Below are 25,749 nucleotides of genomic sequence, written 5' to 3'. Positions count from 1 at the left end.
GGTCTGCTTCCAAAAGAAGGGTTGCGAGTTTCAGAGGTCAGGTGGTTGGTTCCACGTTCAGGGAATTTTGTGAATTTCCAGTAGTTGCCAAACGTCAGCCCCTGAAATTGTGGTGGAATTAATCCAGAGTTACAGGAGGAAGGGGCTCCTTCCCAGGGACCAAAGAGGCAGAGGATGTCTGGTGGGCAGGAAAAGAACAAGGTTGGACCCTCCCTAGCAGTTCCTGGAGTCTATCTATAGTTATTTCAGATGTAAATTGCTTCAGTTTGCCAAGATTCTGTCTGTAGGCAAGTAACAATAAAGGAACTACTCAGAAGTGACTCCTGCCATTCTTGGTTCGTTCCTGTCCTGACCACTTTCTACAGGGGGACGATCGAGAGCATCCTGTCATACAGCATCACGGTCTGGTTTGGAAGCATCCCTGCTTCAGATAGGAAGGCGGTGCAGAGAGTGGTGAGGACAGCAGAAAAGGTTATTGGCAGTTCCCTCCCTCCCATCCAGGACATAGCACAGAAGCGTTGCTTGTGCAGGGTCCGAAAGATTATCTGGGACACCACACATCCTCTTCACAACCTGTTTTCCTTGTTACCTTCTGGGAGGAGGGGGCTTTGCGGTATCCGTAGCAGAACATCCAGATTCAGCCATAGTTTCGTTCCATACAGCGTTAACCTTGTGAACGCTCCAGCTTCCTCCTTCCGTTACATATTCAAGCTGGTCAGTATTTAATATTTATTTGTTACTAGCTGTACCCGGCCACGCGTTGCTGTGGCTCAGTCTGGTGTTGCTTTTACGTCCAACAGATGGCGCTGATTTTCAAAAACATGTTTTTACCTGTCACAGGTGTGACGTCTATATAATAGTAGGTATATAAAAACACGTGCGTATTCGAATGCAACGTTGTGTCAAACTTTCAAAGCAATCGGTGAAGAACTTTCGGAGATTTAAGATTTTGAACAAACAAACATTTACATTTTTATTTATATAGATGTATATGTAGGGGTGTGGGTCTATACATATGTTGTACATAGTATGTTTAGGAGTGTCTCATGTATGTGTTTCACTTTGAGAGCGGGCAACTAATTTTCATTTTTGATGTGTGCCGTTGTGCCCACAGTAAAAAAAAATGACAATAAAGGTTATCTTATCTTATCTCTGGCCTGACACCCTCTCGATTTTGGAGCAGCGGATGGGATGAGGGGCAGAAAATTGACTTCCTGTGGATGTCTTCTTCTCGGCCAAAGTAATATCTCCGTTGGTTTACTTCTGGTCTTCAAGGAGCGCGAGAATCCAGTGCTGTGCCCGTCTACGCATTTGAGCCTTAAAGGTTCCCAAATCTCATCTCTCTTCCTCTTTTCTCTCTTAGACTTTCACAGCATGGTGCAATTCCCACCTTCGGAAAGCCGGCACGCAGATCGAGAACATCGACGAAGACTTCCGCGATGGTCTCAAACTGATGCTGTTGCTGGAGGTCATTTCAGGTGAGGCTCCAGATGGCTGGACGTGTTTTTCCAGGCCACCGAAGACTTCCCAGGTCTCCTAAGAGCTCCTGCTGTAGGTAGCTTCTTGAGATGATTCTGGACGCTTGTGTGTCTTCCTAATGTGGTCCTCTCCAAATTGGGATCTTCCCATTTTGTTGGAAAGAACGCCCAGACAACGTTCAGGGCATCGGGTTGATCAAAGCCTCAGCAATAGATCATAGAGAGGAGTCGGTGAAGAAACCCTTAAATCAGGGGTAGTCAACCTTGGCTCTTTTATGACTCGTGGACTTCAATTCCCAGAATTCCTGAGCCAGCTTAGCTGGCTCAGGAATTCTGGGAGTTGAAGTCCACGAGTCATAAAAGAGCCAAGGTTGACTACCCCTGCCTTAAATTAAAGGGGTAAAACTGAACATAGATTCGATCTCTTCCCCTCGGCCCGGTTCAGTGCCCCGATTGAAGCAAAAACGGTTTTAATGGAATAACTTGAATTTTGAGTTTCAATTACATTCTGAAGCGGATGAGATCTAGTCAGTAGTCTGTCTCCTGGCTGCTTGCTTGTACCCGTATTTTGGCCTTTTGTATGGATTCCCTTTCGGAGGCACAGCGCGGCACAGGTTGTGCATACAGGTATTCCTCAATCTTTGACCACAGTTGAGCCCAACATTTATGTTGCTAAGTGAAACATTTGTTAAGTGGGTTTTGCCCAGTGGGTGGGATTCAGCCAGTTTGCACCACTTCGGCAGAACCGGTAGCTAATTTTTTGTTGCCCAGGCCCATAAGAACATAAGAACAACTCTTTATAGGCCAAGAATGTGTTATATTTACTGAGTTTTCTCTGTTACAATATATTCTCAGTGATGCACAGCAAACAAAACATTGATCAGGGAAGGATAGGATAGGATAGGATAGATTGTAGAATAGAATAAGAATAGAACAGAACAGAAAAGAATAAGGAATAGAATAGAATAGAATAAAACAGAACAGAACAGAACAGAATTACAAATAAGAATAGAACAGAACAGAAAAGAATAAGGAATAGAATAGAACAGAACAGAATAGAATAGAATAGAATAGAATAGAATAACAGAATTGGAAGGGACCTTGGAGGTCATCTAGTCCAACCCCCTGCTCAGGCAGGAAACAGTATATACCATTTCAGACAAGGGGCTGTCCAGTCTCTTCTTAAAAACCTCCAGTGTTGGAGCATTCACACCTTCTGGAGGCGGGTAGTTCCACCGATGGATTGTTCTAACTGTCAGGATTTTTTTCTTCTTCGAAGAAAATAATAAAATAACACAGCGATCTGTGTTTATATGCTATATTTATTAAATTTAAATACCACCCACCTCGCAGGCAGATGACTCCGCGCGGCCTGCGACACAATAAAAACAGTATTCTAAAAGATTAAAACAGTAGAGTATAACATTAAGAGTGAGCTAAGTTGGGTGTTTACATCAACTAATGCAGCAAAGCAGGATGTAACCACATCCAGTGCATTCTTTTTAGATGTAAAAATGTATACAAAACAATCCTCAGTTTGAAAGTTTTCTGCCGCTGCTCTTCTGGAGCCCCTGAAAGCGTGGGAGTGAAATTTATTTGGCTTACATTTCTGGAATTAATAAAGGAACTGAAACATAACAATATTGTTTTTAGGTTTGGCCCTCTTCTCTTTGCTGTTCAAATTATGCTGGAAAATATGTGAATTAGGGGGGGGGGAATTGTGCATTGTATATCAACAATTATATGTCACCACCACCCCACCCCGAGCTACAAATATTCTTTTACTATTGCAATTGTAAAGAGAGAGAACAATATAATTAGAGGAATAAGCTTGGGGGCAAAAAAAAAAAAACAACCACGTCTCTACCAAAAATTCTGTTCATCAATTCGTTGCGATTCCTGTCTGCCCCAAAAGACATGCAGAGAATTGGTGGATCTGTTAGGGAAATGAGCTGTTCCAAAAACTGACACAGAGGTACAAGGAAATGAATTTATTTATTTTTTTTAAAAAATAAATAAAATACAGCCGGAAGGTTGACAAGCAAAACAGATGGCTTTGTCTGGCTAATAATTGTTTATAATAGAGTTTTGCCAATGGGGCAGGATACAAATTTATAACAATCCCGGAGGGCTAGAGGCATTCCTTGACTTAGGACTATAGTTGGGGGCCAGGGTTTCCGTTGCTAAGCAAGGCGGTTGTTAAATGAGTTATGAAGTGAATTGCGTGGTCATTAAGCGAATCCAGTTCTCCCCCCCCCTCCCCGGCGACTTTGTTTGTCAGAACCAGCTGCGAAGTTTGCAAATGGCAAATTACAGGATCCAGTCCTCATGAGGACATGCTGGTTTGCCAAGGGGTCCAGTTTTGACCAGGAGACTGTGACGATGTTGCGACGGTCGTAAGTGCAGGATCAGGTTCAAGTCACTTTTTTCAGGGCCCTAGGAATTTTGAACGGTCGGCTGTAAGTTGAGAACTACTTGTGCAGGGGGTCCTCCACTCATGACAGTTCATTTAGTGACCATTGAAAGTTAACAATAGCACTGAAAAAAGTGACTTACGATCGTTTTTCACACTTACGACCGTTGCGGTATCCCCGTGGCCACATGATTAAAATCGATCTGAATTTTATCTGAACGTCAGTGGCAACCGACTCATATTTATGACGGTCGCAGCATCCTGGGACCCTGTGATCCGTTTTCGCAGCCTTCCGACAAGCAAAGTCAGGGGGGGGGGAAGAGCCAGATTCACTTAACAACCGGGTTATTAACTTAAGAACCGTAGCGATTCGCTTAACGCCTGTGGCCAGAAGAGTCGTAAAATGGGGTAAAAAGCCACTTAAACAAATGTCTCGCTGAGCGACAGAAATTTTGGGCCCAGTTGTGTCCGTCGGACGAGGAGTACCCATCCTCAACGTTCTGATTCTCGGTTCGGTTCCTTTTTGGAATCTCTTTAAGATCCCGCCTTCTCTGTTTTATGGATTTTAGGAGAACGGTTACCGAAGCCAGAAAGAGGGAAAATGAGAGTACATAAAATCAACAACGTGAACAAAGCGCTGGATTTCATCGCAAGCAAAGGAGTCAAGTTGGTTTCCATAGGGGCTGAAGGTAAGATGGCCGGCCTTTATAAAGAGGGATTTATTTTTTTTTTGCACTGGTAATCTGCACCCAATTTACTATGTGTACTAAAGAGGAGGTGTAAAACTTTTTAACCCTTCCTAATAAAGGGGCAAAGGTCTAGTGCAAAACTTTTAGAGACCAAGTGCCCAAACTGCAACCCAAAACACACTTATGCATTGTTGGGTGCCGGGTGGGCGTGGCCCATTGGGTGGGTGTGGCTGCGGTGGTAACGGCAGACTGGGTGGGACTAAAAGTTCAATCAATCAATTACAACTTTGCAAGATCTTTTTTTTTCCCACGAGAAGTTGAAATTGACTCATTGATTGAACCCTTTTTTTTTTTGCACACGGCGGCGGAGGCCTAAAGCGAAAAGGTTTTATAAAACCCAGCTGAAGGCCTAGGACTGGGGCGACGGTGCGCATGCCCACAGAGAGGGCTCTGAGTGCCGCCTCTGGCACCCGTGCCATAGGTTCGTCACCACTGGTCTAGTGATAGAAAATTAGCTGCCTTCAAATTGAACTCGTTCCCCCCCCCCTTTATATTTGGGGTGGGGGTAGTCGTTTGTCTTAAGTCTGCTTCCCTGCTCATCTCCATCTTATAGAATAGAATAGAGGTGAAAGGGACCTTGGAGGTCTTCTAGTCCAGCCCCCCGCTCAAGCAGGAGAACCTACACCATCTTGGACAAGTGACTGTCTAGCCCAGGGGTAGGCAACCTTGGCTCTTTTATGACTCATGGACTTCAACTCCCAGAATTCCTGAGCCAGCCACAAGTCATAAAAGAGCCAAGGTCGCCTACCCCTGGTCTAGTCTCTTCTTAAAAACCTCCAGTGATGGAGCTCCCACGATTTCTGGTGGCGAGCTGTTCCACTGGTTGATTGACCTCACTCTCAGGAAGTTTCTCCTTAATTCCAGGTTGCTTCTCTCCTTGATCAGTTTCCAACCCTTGTTTCTTGTCCTGCCCTCTGGCTCTTTGGAAAATAGTTTGACCTAAGAACGGGGTGGGCTGCTGACTGGATCCCCCCACCCTTCCCCATAGATTGTCGCTTCTGTACCTTCGATGAGGACAGTGCAGTTAGCAGATGAGCTGAGCCCCCATTAAAAATATATATATACTTAGCTGGAAATCGCAAAGCCGTATTTCCATTTCAGCTCCCAGCTTTTGCTGCTTGTCTGCTTTGCTCTATCTTTGTTTTTCCTTCGTTTCTCCGGATCCATTTCCAGAACAAGCTGTGTTTTCCTTCTAACTGTGGCTGTTCCTAGAAGGGCCTCATTGCTGGGGCCACAAACACAGCAGGATGCTTTAGGAAAGACATTCTTCACTCAGTTTGGTGCTGCCTGGGCTGTGCTGAAGATTAAGGCTGATTTCACACACACACACACACACACACACACTCTATGCTGCTTGAATAAGGGCCAGACATTCTGCTGCAGCCTCAGTTTCCCCACTTGGTTCAGAGAGGGAATAAAAATGATCTGGATGGGTTACGAAGGGAGGCCGAGAACAGAAAGATGTAGTTGTTATGTTTTTGCTTATTAGATTGGCAGGTAAGAAAGGGAAAAAGTTATAAAGGGAAAACTCGGGAAAAGTAAGAGCGCAAAGGGCCTAGAAAGATTCACGAGAATTATAAAATTCCCCTAACAATATTTCCCAAAATGACATCGATATAAATCCACATACGAGGATGGCTCGCCCCGAGGTAAAGTTTTGAGACCGTATCGAAATTGGGTTACTATACAGCCACGAACAATTACCACTATGAGTAACTCATGATGTGTTATAAAATCCAAGCGAAAAGCCGGCCGTAATTTTGCCAGATTTAACAGCCCATCGAAATGACGAGCGGTTAAAAATGAGAATTTTTGACATGCCTTTCATGAAGTTGCGCAGAGAAAAATGTTCCTTTTAGGGAGCCAATTTACAAACGCAAATACAATATATTTTTTTTTTTTAAAAAAATGCATTTTCGTTTGCCTGGGCGTGTTCATGATTCCGTGTCTGAGGATGTGCTTGAGGGACTCGGTCAGAGTTCTGGCTTTATAATAATAATCACCATCATAATAAAGTTGGAAGGGACCTTGGAGGTCATCTAGTCCAACCCCCTTTGTGACACCTATGGTGAGAACATGTTGGCCGGAGTTTTATGGAAGGGTAAATTCTGAGCATTCAGTGTTTACACAGGATCCTTTCCCGGTGACCTGTACCCACTTGGCACAATTATCCCGGTGTTGCCAACTGATGATGATGATGATCATGATGATGATGATGATAAAGTTGGAAGGGGCCTTGGGGGTCATCTAGTCCAACCCCCTGCTCAGGCAGGAAACCCTATACCATTTTAGACAAGTGGCTGTCCAGTCTCTTCTTATAAAACTTCCAGTGTTGGAGCATTCACCGCTTCTGGAGGCAGGTTGTTCCACTGGTTAATTGTTCTGTCAGGAAGTTTCTCCTTAGTTCCAGGTTGCTTCTCTCCTTGATTAGTTTCCATCCGTTGCTTCTTGTCCTGCCTTCAGGCGCTTTGGAGAATAGCTTGACTCCCTCTTCTTTGGGGCAGCCCCTGAGATACTGGAAGATGGCTATCCTGTCCCCCCCTGGTCCTTCTCTTCATTAAACTAGACAGACCCAATTCCAGCAGCCGTTCCTCATATGTTTTAGCCTCCAGTCCCCTAATCATCTTTGTTGCTCTTCTCTGCACTCTTTCTAGAGTCTCAACCTCTTTTTTACATCGTGGTGACCAAAACTAGATGCAGTATATATCCTGTTTCTTTTGAGCAGGGGCCCTCCGCGTGAAGGCAGCCAAGGTGTCCACACTCCGGCAGGAAGGCGTAGAGCAGTGTTTCTCAACCTTGACCATTTTAAGGCATGTGGACTTCAACTCCCAGCATTGCTGGCTGTGGAATTCTGGGAGTTGAAGTCCACATGCCTTAAAATGGTCAAGGTTGAGAAACACTGGCGTAGAGAGTAAGGAAGGTGACCTTGATGGAAATGATTCAGTCTCTTTTGCCTAGGAAGCAGTTCCTGTACATTTCCATCCGGACAGTCCCAAAAGATGCTTTTTTTTTCAAAAGGCAAAACAGGACATGGTTGTTTTTTTCCCCTTGAAGACGTTTCGCTTCTAATCCAAGAAGCTTCTTCAGTTCATTCAGTCCAGTTGCCTCCTGAAAAAAGCACTTTTGGGACAACCATGACCTGGATGACTGAGAATCTCCATAATCTCCACTTCCATCTGGATTATTATCTTCGCTCCCTACAAACTGGGTATATATGTCTTGCTCATTCCCTTCCTGCTGTCTCTTTCCAGAAATTGTCGATGGCAACGCCAAGATGACCCTGGGTATGATTTGGACCATCATCCTCCGGTTTGCCATCCAGGACATTTCAGTGGAAGGTAAGAGGGCAGGTTGGTGCTTGCGAGATTGCTAAGGCCCTTTTCTCACGCCCATCCCGAGTCGGCAACAGCCTTCCGTTTATCCCAACGTTTTTTCAGACTTGGCAATTTTAAGAGGGATGGACTTCAACTTCCAGAACTTTTAAGATGGGTGGAAATTCAGCTCCCAGAATTCCCCGGCCAGCATGCTAATAAATTTTTAAGATTGGCAGACATCAGCTCCCAGAATTCCTGACAGGGGAACCCTAGGAGTTGAAGTCCACCCATCTTGAGGTTGCCAAGTTTGAAAAAAAACATTGATTTCACTCAACTTTTCCTGGCTTTGACACCTTCCACAGTGGTCAGGCTGGATGAGATTGACGGGAACGGTGGTCCAACCCACGTGGAGACCACCTGACTGAAGGAAGGCAGTGGCTGGACGTGAGAGGGCGAGATTAAAAACCAAGAACGAAGCCTTGCGGTGATCCAGGATGGTGCTCACGCCTTAAGAGTGACTTCTGTGCTTGTAGCTTCTCACTAGATCTCGACACTCCAATGGCCTAGAACGGGTAGGCAACCTTGGCTCTTTTATGACTCGTGGACTTCAACTCCCAGAATTCCTGAGCCAGCTATGCTGAGGGGAAAGGGAGAGGTTGCCATGCTGAGCCATGCTGGCTCAGGAATTCTGGGAGTTGAAGTCCTCCCATTGTCAAGTGGCCAAGGATGAGAAACACTAAGTCTAGGCCAGGGGTAGGCAACCTCGGCTCTTTGATGACTCGTGGACTTCAACTCCCAGAATTCCTGAGCCAGCATGGCTCAGCTTGGAAACCTCTCCCTTTCCCCTCAGCATGGCTGGCTCAGGAATTCTGGGAGTTGAAGTCCACCAGTCATAAAAGAGCCAAGGTTGCCTACCCCTGGCCTAGAACGACTGTCTAAATGCAAGAAACATTGTAAAATGAAGCATACTCATGTGATGACCACTTAACGACCGTAATTGCAGGCTCAATTGCGGTCGTATGGTGAGGACTACCTGTATTCTTAGGCTTTGCTCAATCTGGAGTATGGCAGCTAGCAGAAAGTAGCTGGAAGGATGGAGCTTGATAAACAAGATCCTTACCTTCCCTCTTTTCCCATCTGCTCTGCAAATGTCTGCCCCCACCCCACCCCCATTCCTTGAATCTTTTTTTCCCCTTTTTTCTTTTTTTTAGCAACCAGTTGCATCCTGCAGCCAGATTTGATTCGATGCTGGCTTAATTTTGCCTTCATCCTGCAAATAGCCCCCAAAGGCTGCCTCTCTCAGCCCCCCAACTGGTTTCCATTGGGTGGGTGGGGGGCATCCCAAGCCTTCCCAGCTGTTTGCAGACACAAGAAAGCCATTTATTTGTTGAGAAGACATTTTCGGCCCTTAGTTGTTGTTTTTTTGGCACCTGAATTTACGTGGGATCTGTTTTATTTCTTTGGTATTGTATTGTGTGTTTTCGTCTCTTGGTTCACCGTCGAGAGTCTGGGGGGATCGGGGTGGAATATAAATAGTGGGAAAGAGAAATAAAATACCCTTTTCTCGTGGCAAGGAATGCGTGTGTAAAGATGTCGTTCTCTGTGGAAGGAAAGATGCTCCAGTGGATTCTCTATGATTTATTTGGATTTAGGTTGATAGATTTGGCTTCACCTCAGACTTTTTTCAAACTTGGCTCTTTCAAGATGCGTGGACTTCAACTCCCAGAATTCCCCAGTCAACTTTATTGGGAGTTGGAAGTCTGCATATCTTAACGTTTGCCAAGGTTGAAAAAAAACACCACTCGGTCCTTTTTTTTTTCTTTTTTTTTTTTTTTGGCCTGGACTTATAGTGTGATGTTGTGAACCTGCCCTTGCGACAACACCGCACGAGCAACACGATTACCTCCTTTCTCTCTCTCTCTCTCTCTCTCTCTCTCTGTAGAGACTTCAGCCAAAGAAGGACTCTTGCTGTGGTGCCAAAGGAAGACGGCTCCTTACAAAAACGTCAACGTGCAAAATTTTCACATCAGGTAACTTTTCAACACGACAGATATACCGATATATTTGGGCCGGCTCTTGGTTTTACCTCTTTGAAACACAGAAGCAGCCGTCTCACATCTGGAGAAATGGGATAATAATAATAATAATAATAATTAATAATAATAATAATAATAATAATAATAATAATAANGCTTCTGGAGGCAGGTTGTTCCACTGGTTAATTGTTCTCACTGTCAGGAAGTTTCTCCTTAGTTCCAGGTTGCTTCTCTCCTTGATTAGTTTCCATCCGTTGCTTCTCGTCCTGCCTTCAGGCGCTTTGGAGAAGAGCTTGACTCCCTCTTCTTTGGGGCAGCCCCTGAGATATTGGAAGACTGCTATCATGTCTCCCCTCGTCCTTCTCTTCATTAAACTAGACATACCCAATTCCAGCAGCCTTTCCTTATATGTTTTAGCCTCCAGTCCCCTGATTATCTTTGTTGCTCTTCTCTGTACTCTTTCTAGAGTCTCAACATCTTCGGAAGGCTGCAAAATGTTGATTTCTTGGCTTAAGAAATTCTACCAGCCAGGAAGCCAACTTTTTGAAGCTTTGTGCTGGGACCTGAGGCTCAGGATTTGGAGAATCCCAGGAACTTTGTGAAGGGCTAAATTTCCTTCTTTTCACAAAAGGCCTTTTGTGTTGACAGCTGGCTGCAGCAAGGTTGCTGTGTTGGGCGGGTTGATGGATGCCGATCCAATGAAGCATCCGGTAGGGAAACGTCCCCGGGGGCGTTGATTTTTCCACCACACAGCAAGGTTGAGGGGAGATAGAGCAAGGCAGCCTTTCACACACACCCCACTCCACCCCCTCGACTTAATTGACCCTGGTCAAGGATGGGCATTGGCCTGATTTCAAAACTTGTGCAAGGGAACAATTTGGACTTTGGGTAAGAGCTATCTGCCCTTCCCTGGAGCTTGGGAAAAAGAGAAGAATCTCGGAAAAGGAGAAGAAAAAAAAGAGGAGAGGAAAGGAAGGGAACGAGGGGAAAGGAAGGGAGGGGAGTTATAGAAGAAGAAAGGTGGTGAGAGAGGAATTGAAGGAGGGAGGGAAGGAGGAAAAGGAAGGAGGGAGGAAGGAAAGAAAGGAAAGAGAGAGAGAGTGGAAGGGAGGGAGGGAGGAAGGAAGGAAGGAAGGAAATAAATGTCAGAGAGAATACAACCATGTCCACAGATTCCTGACCCTCATTAAGTCCATTTACCTTTGCTCAGCCTCATCCCTTCCACAGCTTATTCCTGAGTAGACGCTACGCTCCACAGCAACAGCCACCCCTGCAAAAATGGCTGCCAACCCCCAAATTCTGGAATAATTCCTCTTACATTTTCACTTTTCACCATCCTCTGGATGATTCAAAATTTATATCTTTGCCCAGAGTCGCTCCAACACTGACATGGATGGTCTGTAAATGGAACAAAAATATGTTTCCCAAAGCTGTTGCCATTTCTTCTTATCCTGGACCTGCAAGCTACGTTTTTGGAAAGCTCAGAAGGGTCCCACCTTTGAACCAAAACTTGTGTGTCTGAAAAGGCGCTGCCAGATGCCTTCAGATGTTGAGCTCCTTCCGTAACTCAACAGGTTCTCCCAACAGGACACCCAGTTTTGTGATTAACGTTTTTCTAAAGACTCTCTTGGCTTCCTCAAAAGACTTGACTCTCTCTTATTTTCCATTTTTTCAGTTGGAAAGACGGCCTGGCTTTTAACGCTTTGATACACAGACACCGACCAGAACTCATCGAATATGACAAGCTCAGAAAGGTATTTGCGTGTGTGTGTGCGCGTGCGCTGTTCTGCCTTTCACCTCTTGGTTTTGAAATATTTTCCACCTTATCCTGGCCGAACTCGTTTTTTTTCTGCCGTGCCATTTGTACTGGGTTGAGTGAGGCCTGGGATCAAACCCCAGTTTGGCCCCCCAAAAATGCTGGGTTACTCTAGGCCAGGGGTCTTCAAACTTGCCCCTTTTATGTGGACTTCAACTCCCAGAATTTCTGAGCCAGCATGGGGAAACTATGGCCCCTTCATGACTGGTGGACTTCAACTCCCAGAATTCTTCAGCCAGGCGTGCCTGGCTGGGGAATTCTGGGTGTTGAAGTCCACAAGTCATAAAAGGGCCAAGTTTGAAGACCCCTGGCTAAGAGGTAGGATGAGAAAATCAGACACAGCTGCTCATAGTGATGAGCCATTAAGGCAGTGGTCAACCAAGTTTTAACCTCTCCAGCCATTTCCCTTATCCCCAGGACGATCCAGTCACGAATCTGAACAACGCTTTTGAGGTCGCCGAGAAGTACCTTGACATTCCCAAGATGTTAGACGCAGAAGGTAAGCCGGAGATTTATGCCTTAATATCCCGTTTTGTTCCACAAAATCCACCAAGGCAGACGTCATCACGGCATTTGAATGAAGTTAGTTGGGTCAAGCTTGGCGCTGAAGTACAATCTCTGCTTTCTTTTTTTGCCGTCAGAAAGTTGAAGGGGACAATGCAGAAAAGTTAGGGAGACGATCTCGATAGAAATAATAAGAGGAACCTTTATGGGAACAAAGAGGGAGGAAATATTATTTTGTCTTGGGAAACAGGATAGTATTAGGAAGAGGCTCAGGCTGATTCACGGGAAGGAAAAACATAACCAGGCTTGCAAGATTCTGTTATGGTAGCCTACAGCTAGTCCTTGACTTAGGACCAGAATTTTAATTGCTAAGCAAGCTGGTTGTTAAGTAAGCCATGCCCAATTTTTACAAGCTTTTTTGCCAGCCAAGCAAATCACTGCAGATGTTAAGTGAATCACGTGGACGTTAAGCAAATCAGTTCCCCCCCCCCATTGACTGGCTGGGAAGGCTGCCAATGGTGATCACATGACCCCGTCATAAGTACGTGCTGGTTGCTAAACGCCTAAATCTTGATCATCTGACGGGGATGCTGCGATCGTCATAAAGTGCAAAGACCAGCCGTAAGGTTTTTTTTTTCCCCCAATGCCATGGTAACTAAATAAATAGTCAAGGTCTATCTGCATCTCAAACATAGTTCTAATATTTCTGTGTAATCTGTTTTGTGACCTGAGCTAAGTGCTGACATTAGCCTTGCAAACTGCAAACATCCAGATTAATTTTTTTAGAAACAACTGTTTTAAAATAGGCTGAAGGACTGAAATGGAATTTGGAAACCATTCCTTACAAACACACAGATTTGCAATTATTTGTCGAGATACAATGCGAAGGAAGAGTGTGGCTTGGAAACAAGTAATTTCCTAATCATGTTTTTGAGTCATTTTAAAAAAAAATTCCCTCCTCCTTCATATCGACAGCCACAAGTCTTTTGGCTCAATGACTTGTGTGGCATTTCTTAATAATAATAGAAATGTAGATTCCCCCCCAAAAAATTGTGAATCAAATTTATACGGCTGCCTATCAGGTGCAAGCAGCCAGACCCACGTGTGAATAGTCGAAGTCCGTAACTTTATCGCCTACCACCTATGTTACAAGAATCTCCCCAGACTGCTTGCCATCCCCTGGGAAGGACCAGATTAAAGTTTCATGGATCTTGGGGGAGGGTCAAGCTTAACGCTGTTTGCAGCTGTGCAGTGACTCCCAGCTAAGTCCCCACTTGACCCTTCCCTCCAGCCTAGCTGGCAGTCCCCCAACATTGTTCGTGTCACGGAAAGGGATCTTGCAGCCCTGAAATTCCCGCTGCGATAGAAGAATGCGAGGAATTGCCGCGAAGTTACAGACGAGCTTTGCGGTCTTTCGGCAGGCTTGAGTTATGGGACAGGAAACGCGATACAAATCTTGGATAAGCATCCCAGCTTGTACGACGGACAGGCAGCTAAGATCCCGGGTAGAGTTCGTCTGGATTTTTATGGCATTAAGTTTTTCCCAAGCTGGATTTTTGCCTGCGGTCCCTTGGTGATGTTAGGGCTCAAATGACCTGAGTTATTTCCGATGTGCTTAATCCTTCTTGTTCGCTTTTCAGACATTGTCAACACGGCCCGTCCCGATGAGAAGGCTATTATGACCTATGTCTCCAGCTTCTACCATGCCTTCTCCGGGGCCCAGAAGGTACCAGAGACGGGTGGCGTCTTCCCATTAACCGCTTCTGTTCTTTCCAGCATCCTGCCTTCTTTTGACTTCTCTTGGAGAGGGCTGCCGCTACGAGCCAACTGGGAACCCCAGACCTCAGCTAGTTCAGGATAAGCTTCAGAACGACCCAATGCAGGAAGAAAAGAAAAAAATAGGGGCTGGTTTTCCAAAACTCACCCAAAATCCCTTTGGGGGGGGAGAGAGGCTGGGAAATGACACCTGGGCTTGTCGTAGATCAGGGGTTCTCAACCTTGGCAACTTTAAGACTTGTGGACTTCAACTCCCAGAATTCCTCAGCCAGCTTTGCTGGCTGAGGAATTCTGGGAGTTGAAGTCCACAAGTCTTAAAGTTGCCAAGGTTGAGAACCCCTGTCGTAGATGGAGGCCGCTTTAGAAGAAGGAGAGGCAACCTTAGAACGTTTTACGACAGTAAGACCAACCAAACAGGAACTCCACAATTCATCCTTCCCCACACACCCCAAAAAAGAAGTCAATGAGAACATGGGTTGATGAAGACCAAGGTCCCAAATTCTCACTAAGAAGGTCATTTGGTCTTCGACTTCCAGAACATGCAGTGAGGCCATCTGGTAGGCCAAAGAGTCCAAGGGTCTGTTTCAGGGGTCAAGGATGAAATTTGAGTTCCTTAGGAGAAATTCCATGGGGTCCTTTGGCCAGATCTGGGTGTTTTAGGCACCCAGGCCACATCTGGCCCTTTGGCTGACCCTGTCTGGCCCATGTGGGGACTACTAGTTGGTATAGGGCAGGGGTAGTCAACCTTGGCTCTTTTAGGACTCGTGGACTTCAACTCCCAGAATTCCTGAGCCAGCTGTGCTGGCTCAGGAATTCTGGGAGTTGAAGTCCACGAGTCCTAAAAGAGCCAAGGTTGACTACCCCTGGTATAGGGTTTCCTGCCTGAGCAGGAGGTTGGACTAGAAGACCTCCAGGGTCCCTTCCAACTCTTGTTATTCCATACTATATTTTGAGAGCAACTGCTATTTTATTTTATTTTTCAATTTACCTACGTGTGCACATGCACCTTCTTAGCCCTCTCGGTTCACCCTTCCACAACAGCCCCACTTTCTCACGGGGAAAAATGAATTGCCCACGGCTCAAGTTCTGTTCTAGCTGAGGTCTGGTTCCCCCCAGGGAGCAAAAATCTGTCTTCCGTCCTGCCTCTGGTCTTCTGCATGTCCGGGCAGACCTGAGGGATCTCCGGCCGTGCCCTTGACTCTCTGCCTCTCTTTTTCTCTTTCCTCTCGCGCAGATATTGTAGGCACGCTCAGGCCCGACGAGAAGGCCATCATGACTTATGTCTCCTGCTTCTATCACGCTTTCTCAGGGGCTCAGAAGGTGAGCTTGGGCTGGGCTGGGCTGCTTCGCGCTGCCGCCGCTTGTTGGCTTGGAAGATCTCGGGCCGAGCATGGCTGTAGAAATGGGAGGAATAAATAATAGCTAAATAAATAAATGTCGGGACCAAAGGGGCTTGGAAGCGCAGAGGGGATCCGTCAGGTTAGGATATCAGGCATGGTTCTCCACCCCACCCCCCAAATAATGGGCCAGGAAGAGGATTCTGGGCCATCTAAGCCAGCGTGTCTCAACCGTGGCTACTTTGAAGAGCTGCGGACTTCAACTCCCAGAATTCCCCAGTCAACCCCCTCGCTGGGAGTTGAAGTCCATGCATTTCAAAGGGGCTTAAAAATATTGTGTTTCTGAACCTGGCCAGCCTTAAAGTGTGGCCTTCAACTCCTGGAGGAGGGGGATTCTGAGAGCGGGGGTCCACCCCGCTTCAAGGGGCCACGGTTGACAAACTCTGATCTAAGACAACGGGCCGGTTAACTCCTGCCCGTCTTCTCCATCGTTTCGGAAGGAGGCAGGAACGAAACGTGAGATGGGTTCAAGTTGACTTTTGAAAGCGACTTCAAGGAGAGGCGTCAGAAAACACCACAAGGACACAGTCAGAAAACACCACAAGGACACCGGCTGTGGAACTGCCCGCCCCCTCCTTTTTCCCACCCCCAAAAGCTCTCTCTCATCTGGAAATTACTTTCTGCTTTTGATTATCCTTGCTTGCTCTTCCAGACAGTCGAGAGATACACAGACACACACACACACACACACCAAGGTATTCTTTCACGTCCCCCAAATTTTCTGGATGAGGTGTTTCTCCTTCAGTCGTCCTCAGGTTTCAACCGCAGGATAAACATTTTGGCTAGCGTTGACATTTTGGCTAGCGTTGACCTTGAGCGATGTAGTTTCCAGAACCAGCAATTGTGGCTCGTGGTGGCAGGGAAAACGAGGCCACCGATGTAGGGTGTCAGTTGCCCTCTTTCCTAACCTGGGAATCCACAGCTTGCTTTCTCTCCCCCCCCCCCCCTGCATTTCCAAAGATCCCGGGAGATTGGGATTAGAAAAGCTGGGAAAATTCACAGCCTGGCCGGTTCCTTTTGGCCTTTGCGGGAAGCTAAGATCTCTGGAGGGAGGGCCTGAGGCTGCAGAATCCGGGACAGAAATGGGAAGGACAGCCACAAGGCTGAATCCTAAGGAGGAATTTTGTGCATGGGGGGCGGGGGGGGTCTCCATCGGTGATGGATTGTTTCTGGAGGGGCGGGCGATGTTTTTTGCGTGCCGTGAGAAAAGCGGATCGATGTGGGTTCTGCACATCCTCCGTCGGCGTCCTCCAGAGCAGGATTAAAAGAGTCACCACACAGTTTCCTGAACATCTGTGTGTATATGTGTGTGTGTGTGTGTGTGTGTGTGTGTGTGTGTGTGTGTGTGTGTTGGGGGGAACTGTCTCTCTTGAAATTAAAAAAAACAAACAAACACCTAGTTCTCAACTGCTGCAAAGAGCAGCTGGATTGTTCTCTTAGCCAGGCCTGGTTGAAAAGCTCTCTTCCCCGAGTGGATTTTAAGATCCCGTTAAAGCTTCCTTGCTCCCAGTCCCTTGCTCCTAGCGACTTAACGGGAAGAGAGCCAAGCCTGCAAAAAATGCACCCGCAAGCATGAGTTTGCGCTGGGTTTAGAGATTTTGTTTTTCTGGCACAAGAGTTCTCTTTCTTTCTTTCTTCTACCCCCCCTTCCCCTCCCCTGGCTTAATTGCTTGCTTGCTAATTTTAGCTTTTGCATGCTGAACATCCAGCCCAGTTTTACCAAGCTGTGCTTTTCCTCTCTTGTCTCTTTTCCCATCGGATGCCAAGTCGCCCTTTCCTTCTCCTCGGAGCCTGGAAAGGAAAATTGGAAACCTTTCTCCCCCCCCACCCCACCCAGCCAGGTCTTGCCTAAACCTCCCTCCTCCATGTATCCCCCCTATACCTTGAATGCGGCAACCCACCGTCCATTTTTCCCTGGTCCTCCCCTTTGCTGTGCCCGCTTCCCTTCCCCTCTCTGCAACTGTGTTTTCCCTTCCTTCCTTTTGGATGGCTTGTTCTGTTTGTGTTCTTGGGGGGGGGGGTTATGTTCCCCTTTGTCAGATGGGCTCTTGAGTGGGTGGATCGGGCTTGTAGGAGATGGACAACTTTGCACAACTCTCAGTAGTTTTTGTTTTTTTTTAAAATCCCAATAAAATCCCAAGCTTTAATAAAATAAATTAAAATAAACTCTGCAAGCGCTGGTTGCTTACGCGGGTAGAATATGTTCCGATGTTTTAGGGCTAGAAGATAATATCTGTAGCTCAGGGTTGAGCTGTGGGGTCCTCGGTGGTCTCCAAGCTCGCTGGTTTTCTTGCAGACGTTTCGCCACCCAACTAGGTAACATCGTCAGTTCTAGAAGGGAGCGGGGTTTGCCTCCGACCCTCTTTTTTTTCATTTTTTAAAAAAAATCCTTCTGGACCTTTGTCAATCAAGCACCGGGTTAAACCCTCCAGCTTCCTCGGTTACGGGATTATGTCCCATTTTTTCCCCTCCTGAAACCATTCAGATGTGCAGAACCTCAAGCACCGGGCTTAGGGGCAGACGATGAAGGAAGATCGCTTTGCAACAAGGGGTGGACAGAAGTTGAATAAGGATGTTTGGAGTAAACTATTAGCGCAGACTGTAGATCAACCTTCTCCCATCTGATCTCCTCAAAGGGACCTGCAGCTCCCAGATCTCCCATCTGTAGAGAGCCAGGAGGATGGGTAGTGCTCGACTTACAACACAGTTCGCTTAGTGACTGTTCGAAGTTACAATGGCACTGAAAAAGTGCCCCCCGAGCCACAGCCGAGCAAGACACCTGCCTGCCCGCCCGGCGGCGCTCTTCCTCCTGTCCGAGGTTTTCATTGTTATGAGCATTTGTGTTGAGGATTGGCAGTAGGAGTGGGATGGGGGGGTGTTTGGTTTTTATTCCCCCCCCCCCCATCTGCTGGGTGGTTGCAGCAGGTTTTGGTCACTTCACATGACCCTGGGACACTGTGACCGTCATCAATATGAACCAGTTGCCAAGCATCTGAATGTAAATCACAAGACCCTGGAGAGGCTGCAACATTCCAGCTGATCGGCGCTTCTTCTGGGCTCAGCGGAAGCGCCAGGATCAGCGCCGAGCTCTAGCTGGAGCCTGGCGCTGATCCTGGCGCTTCCGCTGAGCCCTGACAGCCCCGAAGAAGCGCCGATCAGCTGGAAAGCGGCACTGATCCTGGCACTTCTGCTGAGCCGACAGCCCCGAAGAAGTGCTGATCAGCTGGAGCCTGGCGCTGATCCTGGCGCTTCCGCTGAGCCCTGACAGCCCTGCAGCTCCAGCCGTCTCTCGCTCAGGCTTGGGCGCTGCTGCCACCAGTTCAGCTCATTCCCCTCCCCTGCTACCACTTTCTTAGGATGGTCGCGTACCACCTGCCAGGTTGCCGATGTACCACAGGTGGTACCCGTACCACTGGTTGAAAAGCCCTGGATTAGTCGATTCCCACTGGGGGGGAGGGACTTATAGTTTTTTTATTATTATTTTAGTGGAAATAAAAGATCTCTCTCTTTTTTTCTTTTGAATATCCTATTTTGTTGGCAACTCATTTCTTCCATGGCTCTCTCCCTTTCCCCTTCCCCTACTATAGACCCTCCTCTTCACCCTTTCTGTTGATGTGTGGCTTCCATCTCCTTCCCTTGGACTCTCTCTGCTCCTAGCAAGGTACTTTGATCTCTTGACTTTTCCCATTTCATGGCTTCTGTGTAATTTGTCCCTTTTTTTTGCTTTGGGGGAAGCGCAGGTGTGGGCGCTACTACGGCGGGACTCCCAACACCACGCGCCCCCTCCCTTCCTCTTTTTAGCAGGCCCTTAACCTGCCCTGCTCCTGCTGCCTTTAAAAAAAACCCAAACCCTGACTTTTATATCCTGTTGTTTTTGAGAAAGGTTCTTAATCGGTTTCATTTCTCCTTTCTTGTGTTTTGGGGTTGTTGTTTTTTTTGTCAGCTTGGAATGTAGCTATCAGTATGAAACTGGGAAGGTTATGCTCACTGGGGGGGGGGGACACAAGAGGGGAAAATAACAATCAACCCCCATTGCTGGAAGTTTTCAAGAAGAGACTGGGCAGCCATTTGTCCAGGATGGGATAAGGACTCCTGCTTTGGGCAGGGTTGGACTAGAAGACCTCCAAGGTCCCTTCCAGCCCTAGGATTTTATGATTTAAGCATGACTTCGTTGAAATAGGATTGACTTAGGAAAGGGGAGCTACCAAAAACGTGCCACTGAGAACTTGTGCAGCTTGCAAAGGAACAAAAAGGCAGGAAAAAGAGGGGAAAAAAAGATTTTGCAGGAGATAATAGAATAAATGCCATAGCAAATGTTTGAGCAGTGCTTTCTGAATCCTAGATAAAGTACAGTAGTCCTCTTAAAGTATTCAAATCTTGGCTTATGAAAAGCTAGGATAACTAGAGGTTTTTGCACAAGTCCTTTAATCTCCATGCAGACCAATGGTTTACCCTCAACATCCAACTTAGAAAATACGGTAATCAGTATTGGGTTTAAATCAGGGTCTGAAACCATGGTTTGAAGATGCTAGCTTTGATCCATGCATGCTAACTATTGTGTCTTGGTTGTGAAGCATCAACAGTTGTAAATTCAAGTGCTCGACTCGAGTAGACCAAAACAGGAAGTATATGAGTTTTGGACATAACATTGGTTTAAGCTGTGATCCAAAACTGGGCCACGGTCATCAGCCAGATACAAAAGATGAGCCTTCTCATCTGGTTCTGTTATCCAGCAGCTCAAACCAAGGTTGGTCCAATCAACTGACCTGGCGTTACGCTTAGCATGCTATCATCTCTGCTTGCGTTAGTAGTCTATGGGAAAGGTCTGCACAGCTTCCAGATCAGCGTTTCTCAAGCTTGGCCACTTGAAGATGGGTGGACTTCAACTCCCAGAATTCCCTAGCTAGCTGGAGAGCTCCTCCGTGGCTGGAGAACCCAACCGTGGCCCGGAGAACCCAAATTTGGTTGGAGAACTGAAGTCCACACAACTTCCAAGCTGTCAGAGTGGAGAAACGCTGCTCCGGATTACGTCCTCAAACTGGATTGAGACTTAATTGTTTGCTCCAAATTCTGCTTTTTCTCTACTTGTGGGGGAGCTCAGTTGTTTCTTATGATGGTTTAATTATTGCTTTGATCTCATGCTGTGCCTTTCCTTGGTAGGTCTCGGTCTACGAGGCGTTTGCCCGTTGAGTCATCCGTTTTTTCCCCTCTTGTTTTGCTCGTAGGCCGAGACTGCTGCAAACAGGATTTGCAAAGTGTTGGCCGTCAACCAAGAGAATGAGCACCTGATGGAAGATTACGAGAAGCTGGCTTCTGACGTGAGTGTTGATGAGCCTTCCCTGTTTTCAAAGCCTGTGACAAGCCAGTGTTGATGAGCCTTCCCTTGTCAAAGCCTGTGACAAAGCCAAGAGTTTTGCGAATCCCATCTGTCAGCGGGCTCTGTGGATATATTTGAGACCATTGAGAAATTGGGGGAGTGACAGGGTGCCTTGATCACTTCTAAGTCTGAACTTAATTCTTAAGGTGGACGTCATAACCAGGTTCACCAAAGACAACCTTGCCTCACTGTCACGTGGGTTGAGCTGGCTAGCAAAGCCAAATGCTTGCCAAGTCTGCAGAGGCTTAGAAGCTAGGACTGATGTATCTCTGAACGTGCTGGTTGTGCTCCAAAAACAGACCTCACAAAACCTCATGCTTATTCCTGATGACTTCCCGTGGTCCAAAGAAGTGTTTCTGAAGGTGCTTTTTCACGAGGCAACTGGACTTTCTTGTTTTCCACGGAAGACACACCCAAGAAGCTCGTGAAGCTCGTCCAGTTGCCTCGTGAAAAAGCACTTTTGGAACAACCATGACCTGGTTGACTGAGAATCTCCATAGACAAGTGTTTCTGAACCTTGGCAATTTGAAGATGGGTGGATTTCAACTCCCAGAATTCCCCAGCCAGCATGTTGAAGTTTGCCCATCTTCAAGTTGAGAACCACTGGTCAAAAGCAAACATATTGTTTCTCTGCTGTCGGGCACAATCACAGCGTCCTGACTTCCATCCTCTCTTCTGCTGTCTCTCTTCAGCCCTTAAAGGTTCATCTGGACTTTGGGAACAGCTGCCCAATCAGCTAAGAGTCTACCTTAGCCAACCTTCCCCAACTTGGCACCTTCCAAATGTGGGGAAGGTTGTCTTTGGTTGTTGCCAGACCTTCTGTGGCTGTCCCATTCTAACCCATCCTCCTTAGGGCTGGTCAGGCACACAGAAAAAAATGGAATCTTTTGACAGGTTGATAGTAAAAACTGAGAAGGATCTGAGAAGGTGAGTCAAGCTGAAATGGGTGATGGAAGTAAGTTTGGGTTACTTCTACCCATCCATCCTGGAATGAGTGGTCCACTTGCCCATCCGCACAACCTTGGAGAATTCTAGACTTGGACAAGGAAGACCGAGGCCATTTCATTCCATCGATGGTGTGCTAGAAGACCTCAAAGATGGTTTTTCAGGAGGCAACTGGACTTCCTTGTTTTTTCTTTGAAGACCTTTTGCTTCTTAACCCAAGAAGCTTCTTGGATGAGAAGCAAAAGGTCTTCAAAGGAAAAACAAGAACGCCCAGTGGCCTCGTGAAGAAGCATCTTTGGGACCACTGTGACCTGGATGACTTGAGAACCTCCATCGAGAAGATCTTTGAAAGACAGCTACACGGCTTCTTCTGAAGAACTTCTAGGAAGCCAAGCCACCTTTCCTAAATAGGTGTCTCCTAGAACATGTACGTAGGATTAAGGTTGCTGTTTAGCAGCCACCCCTGGACTTACGACCAACCTTTACACCTGCCCCACGTGTTGCAGTACTTTGGGTTGTGAATGCTGTCATATGGTCCATTTCATCACCTGGCTTCTTTGGTGTACTTCCACAGCTGCTGGAGTGGATTCAGCGCACCATCCCTTGGCTGGAGAACCGGGTTCCCCAGAAGACCATGCAAGAGATGCAGCAGAAGCTGGAGGACTTCCGGGACTACCGGCGGGTACACAAGCCCCCCAAGGTGCAGGAGAAGTGCCAGCTGGAGATCAACTTCAACACCCTACAGACCAAACTGCGACTCAGCAACCGGCCGGCCTTCATGCCCTCCGAAGGGAGAATGGTCTCGGTGAGTACCAGGTGCTCCTCGACGTAACGGCCCACACCGGAGCCCCAGATTTCTCTTGCTAAGCAAGCTCAGTGGATTTTGCCCCATTTTTCGACCTTTCTTGCCAGATATTAAGGAAATTGTTTTAGTTAGTAAATTAGTTCAGTGACGTTAGTAAGTGAATTTGGTTTCCCCATGGACTCTGCAAAAGGGGATCACATTATTATTATTATTATTATTATTATTTATTGAATTTATATACCGCCCTATCTCCCTTAACGGGACTCAGGGCGGTGAACAGGCGATAATAAAAACCACGATAAATATACGCAAGTTTCTGTTCTAAAATCAAATTAAATAACAGGCCTGCTCTAAAAGTACCCCATGCAAAACCCCCACTAAAACATAATCAAACTACGCCAGGGACGCTGCCACCATCATAAATATGAGTGGATTTTGATCATGTGACCAGCGGGAGGCTGCAACGGTCGTAAGTGCGAAAAACGGTCCTAAATCCCTGTTTTTCAGTGCCGTTGTAACTTCAAACAGTCACTAAACAGACTGTTGTAAGTTGAGTACTACCTAGATCCTCTAGGTCAGTGTTTCTCAACCTGGGCAACGTTAAGATGTGTGTGGACGTCAACTCCCAGAATTCCCCAGCCAGCCATTGTGGCTGGCTGGGGAATTCTGGGAGTTGAAGTCCACACACTTGAAAGTTGTCCCGGTTGAGAAACGCTGACTTATTCCACCCGTCTGGTAAACTCGAAAGATTAGTTTTCCTCGCCGTGCACATGTATACATAATCCAAACTAGATTGTTATTTCTCTGTGTGATATAACATAGGTGAGTATATGCATAATTCTGTATTCCTTTATTCATTTATTTTTGTTGTATTTATGTAATGTATATTGGAGGCGTCGCCTCTTTTGAGAGCCGTATGCAATGAAATTTCATTTTAATGTATGCCGATTAGTGTACATTCGAAGTGACAATAATGTTATCATTCTATTATTCTAAGACCTTAAGGGTGACATCTTTAAGTAAGCAGGGCGGGGGCCCCCGGTTGAATCCTTAAAATGGGGAAACCGTGAAAGACCGTCTCGCTTCAGAGTTTGGGAGACTTGGTGTTTTGTTTTACCTGCGCCCCCAAATCCTCCCGCCAGGATATCAACAACGGCTGGCAGCACTTGGAACAGGCCGAGAAAGGCTTTGAAGAGTGGCAGCTGAACGAAATCCGAAGGCTGGAGAGACTGGATCACTTGGCTTTGAAGTTCCGGCAGAAGGCGTCGATCCACGAGGCCTGGACCGAAGGTGAGAGCAACTCTTAAAATAGGTGGGCTTCAATTCCCAGAATTCTCCAGCCAGCTTTGCTGGGAGTTGAAGTCCACCCGTCTTAAAACATGCCAAGGTTGAGAAACACCCACTTAGTAGACCCTTAACCGTGCCTGTGGTTTGGCCCTGACCATCTGCCCTAACCAGGTGTCCAGATCCAAAGAGTTTGCTTGTGTTAGATGAGACATTTGAGAGGATCTCTGAGCCGAGGGATTTTATGAGAGACAGGACTGACCCACACTCCCACCCTGTCTACATGAAAGTTTCCCACGCCTGGCTACCTCTTCCTTGGGTGGTCTTTCTATGACCAATACAATCCCCTGGAAAAAGGAGACTTTGGGAGGTACTTTGTAGGCCTTCCACAAATCTGAGGAAGTTCTCCAGAAGTCTGCAGGCCCAAGGAACTCCTTGGCCTGGCCTTCCACGGGAAGCCACCTCGCCTCTTTCTGAAGGTAGGAGTGGGGTCAGTGACCACTCCAGGACCCAGAACATGTTCGAGTTGTTTACCTTCCTTTGTCACAGCCCTATTCTTAACACAGCCCAGGGTGGACAAAAGGTTATCAGCCTCCTTGCAGCTTCCTGTTGGGCCGCTGTGAGTGAGGAATCCATTTCTTTTCTCTTTTAACAACAAGAGAGCACCAGCCCCCTCCCTCTGTGGCTTCATCCATCAGACTAGGCAGTTGCCGTGGAAGTTAGAGGGTGTCTTTGAGCAGTTCTGGGGGGGAGAGAGAGAGAGATGGAGGGAGGACAGGGCTCTCCTTTGGATGCTGGAAGTGCCAACTTTTCAGATACTGCCTTGGCTGCAGACGAGAGTGGATAGGCGGTGCCGGGGAGAGCCTCAACTCTGCTTTTAATGGCATCCTGGATTGCACCACCGTTCAATTCATGCTTGTTTCTGATTTTCTCCACGTGCTTGGGACCACAGTGATGACTTTGGCAGAGGGTAGAATGGGTGGCAGGCTAGCAGTTGCTTGTTTCAGATGGCACAGATTAATGGTCTCTTTTAAAGCAATGTTTCAATAATAATAATAATAATAATAATAATAATAATAATAATACCATTGGTATTGACAAATTCGCTATTAGTCAATTGCAAAAGGCGGCCTTACTAGGAACTGCTTCCATCCTGCGACGATATCTGTAATACCATCAAACATCCACATCTGCCTATCCCAGGTCCTGGGTAAGGACTCGATAGGTAGACAAAATGCCAAATCCAGTCTGAACATCTGGCTGACTGTGCAATGATCAATAATAATAATAATGATGATGATGATGATGATCCATAACAACAACAACAACAACAACAACAACAACAACAACAATAATAATAATAATAATAATAATAATAATAATAATAATAATAATAATAATAATAATAATAATAATATAAAAAATAAATAAAGTTGGAAGGGACCTTGGAGGTCATCTAGTCCAACCCCCTGCTCAGGCAGGAAACCCTATACCATTTCAGACAAATGGCTGTCCAGTCTCTTCTTAAAAACTTCCAGTGTTGGAGCATTCACTGCTTCTGGAGGCAGGTTGTTCCACTGGTTAATTGTTCTAACTGTCAGGAAGTTTCTCCTTAGTTCCAGGTTGCTTCTCTCCTTGATCAGTTTCCATCCGTTGCTTCTTGTCCTGCCTTCAGGCGCTTTGAAGAATAGCTTGACTCCCTCTTCTTTGGGGCAGCCCCTGAGATACTGGAACACTGCTATCATGTCCCCCCTCGTCCTTCTCTTCATTAAACTAGACATACCCAATTCCAGCAACCGTTCCTTGTATGTTTTAGCCTCCAGTCCCCTAATCATCTTTCTTGCTCTTCTCTGCA

General features: G+C 46.6%; 1 protein-coding gene across 1 annotated transcript in view; it reads left to right on the top strand.

The window, feature by feature from the left end:
* Positions 1 to 1,369: 1,369 nt before the first annotated feature.
* Positions 1,370 to 25,749, top strand: part of ACTN4 (actinin alpha 4) — a 37,814-nt gene continuing 13,434 nt past the window's right edge. The window contains exons 1-10 of the mRNA XM_015824799.1: positions 1,370 to 1,478; positions 4,461 to 4,580; positions 7,892 to 7,978; positions 9,897 to 9,984; positions 11,666 to 11,744; positions 12,224 to 12,305; positions 13,951 to 14,036; positions 20,709 to 20,801; positions 22,380 to 22,610; positions 23,753 to 23,900. Coding sequence (XP_015680285.1) covers positions 1,454 to 1,478; positions 4,461 to 4,580; positions 7,892 to 7,978; positions 9,897 to 9,984; positions 11,666 to 11,744; positions 12,224 to 12,305; positions 13,951 to 14,036; positions 20,709 to 20,801; positions 22,380 to 22,610; positions 23,753 to 23,900 — 1,039 coding nt within the window. The 5' untranslated portion in view covers positions 1,370 to 1,453. The remainder of the gene's footprint in view (positions 1,479 to 4,460; positions 4,581 to 7,891; positions 7,979 to 9,896; positions 9,985 to 11,665; positions 11,745 to 12,223; positions 12,306 to 13,950; positions 14,037 to 20,708; positions 20,802 to 22,379; positions 22,611 to 23,752; positions 23,901 to 25,749) is intronic.

This window comes from Protobothrops mucrosquamatus, unplaced genomic scaffold (assembly GCF_001527695.2).
Source record: "Protobothrops mucrosquamatus isolate PMUCROS unplaced genomic scaffold, P.Mucros_1.0 scaffold2357, whole genome shotgun sequence".
Lineage (NCBI taxonomy): Eukaryota > Metazoa > Chordata > Lepidosauria > Squamata > Viperidae > Protobothrops > Protobothrops mucrosquamatus.
The sequence above is the reverse complement of the archived record's forward strand: the minus strand, read 5'-3'. Positions and strand labels throughout refer to the sequence as shown.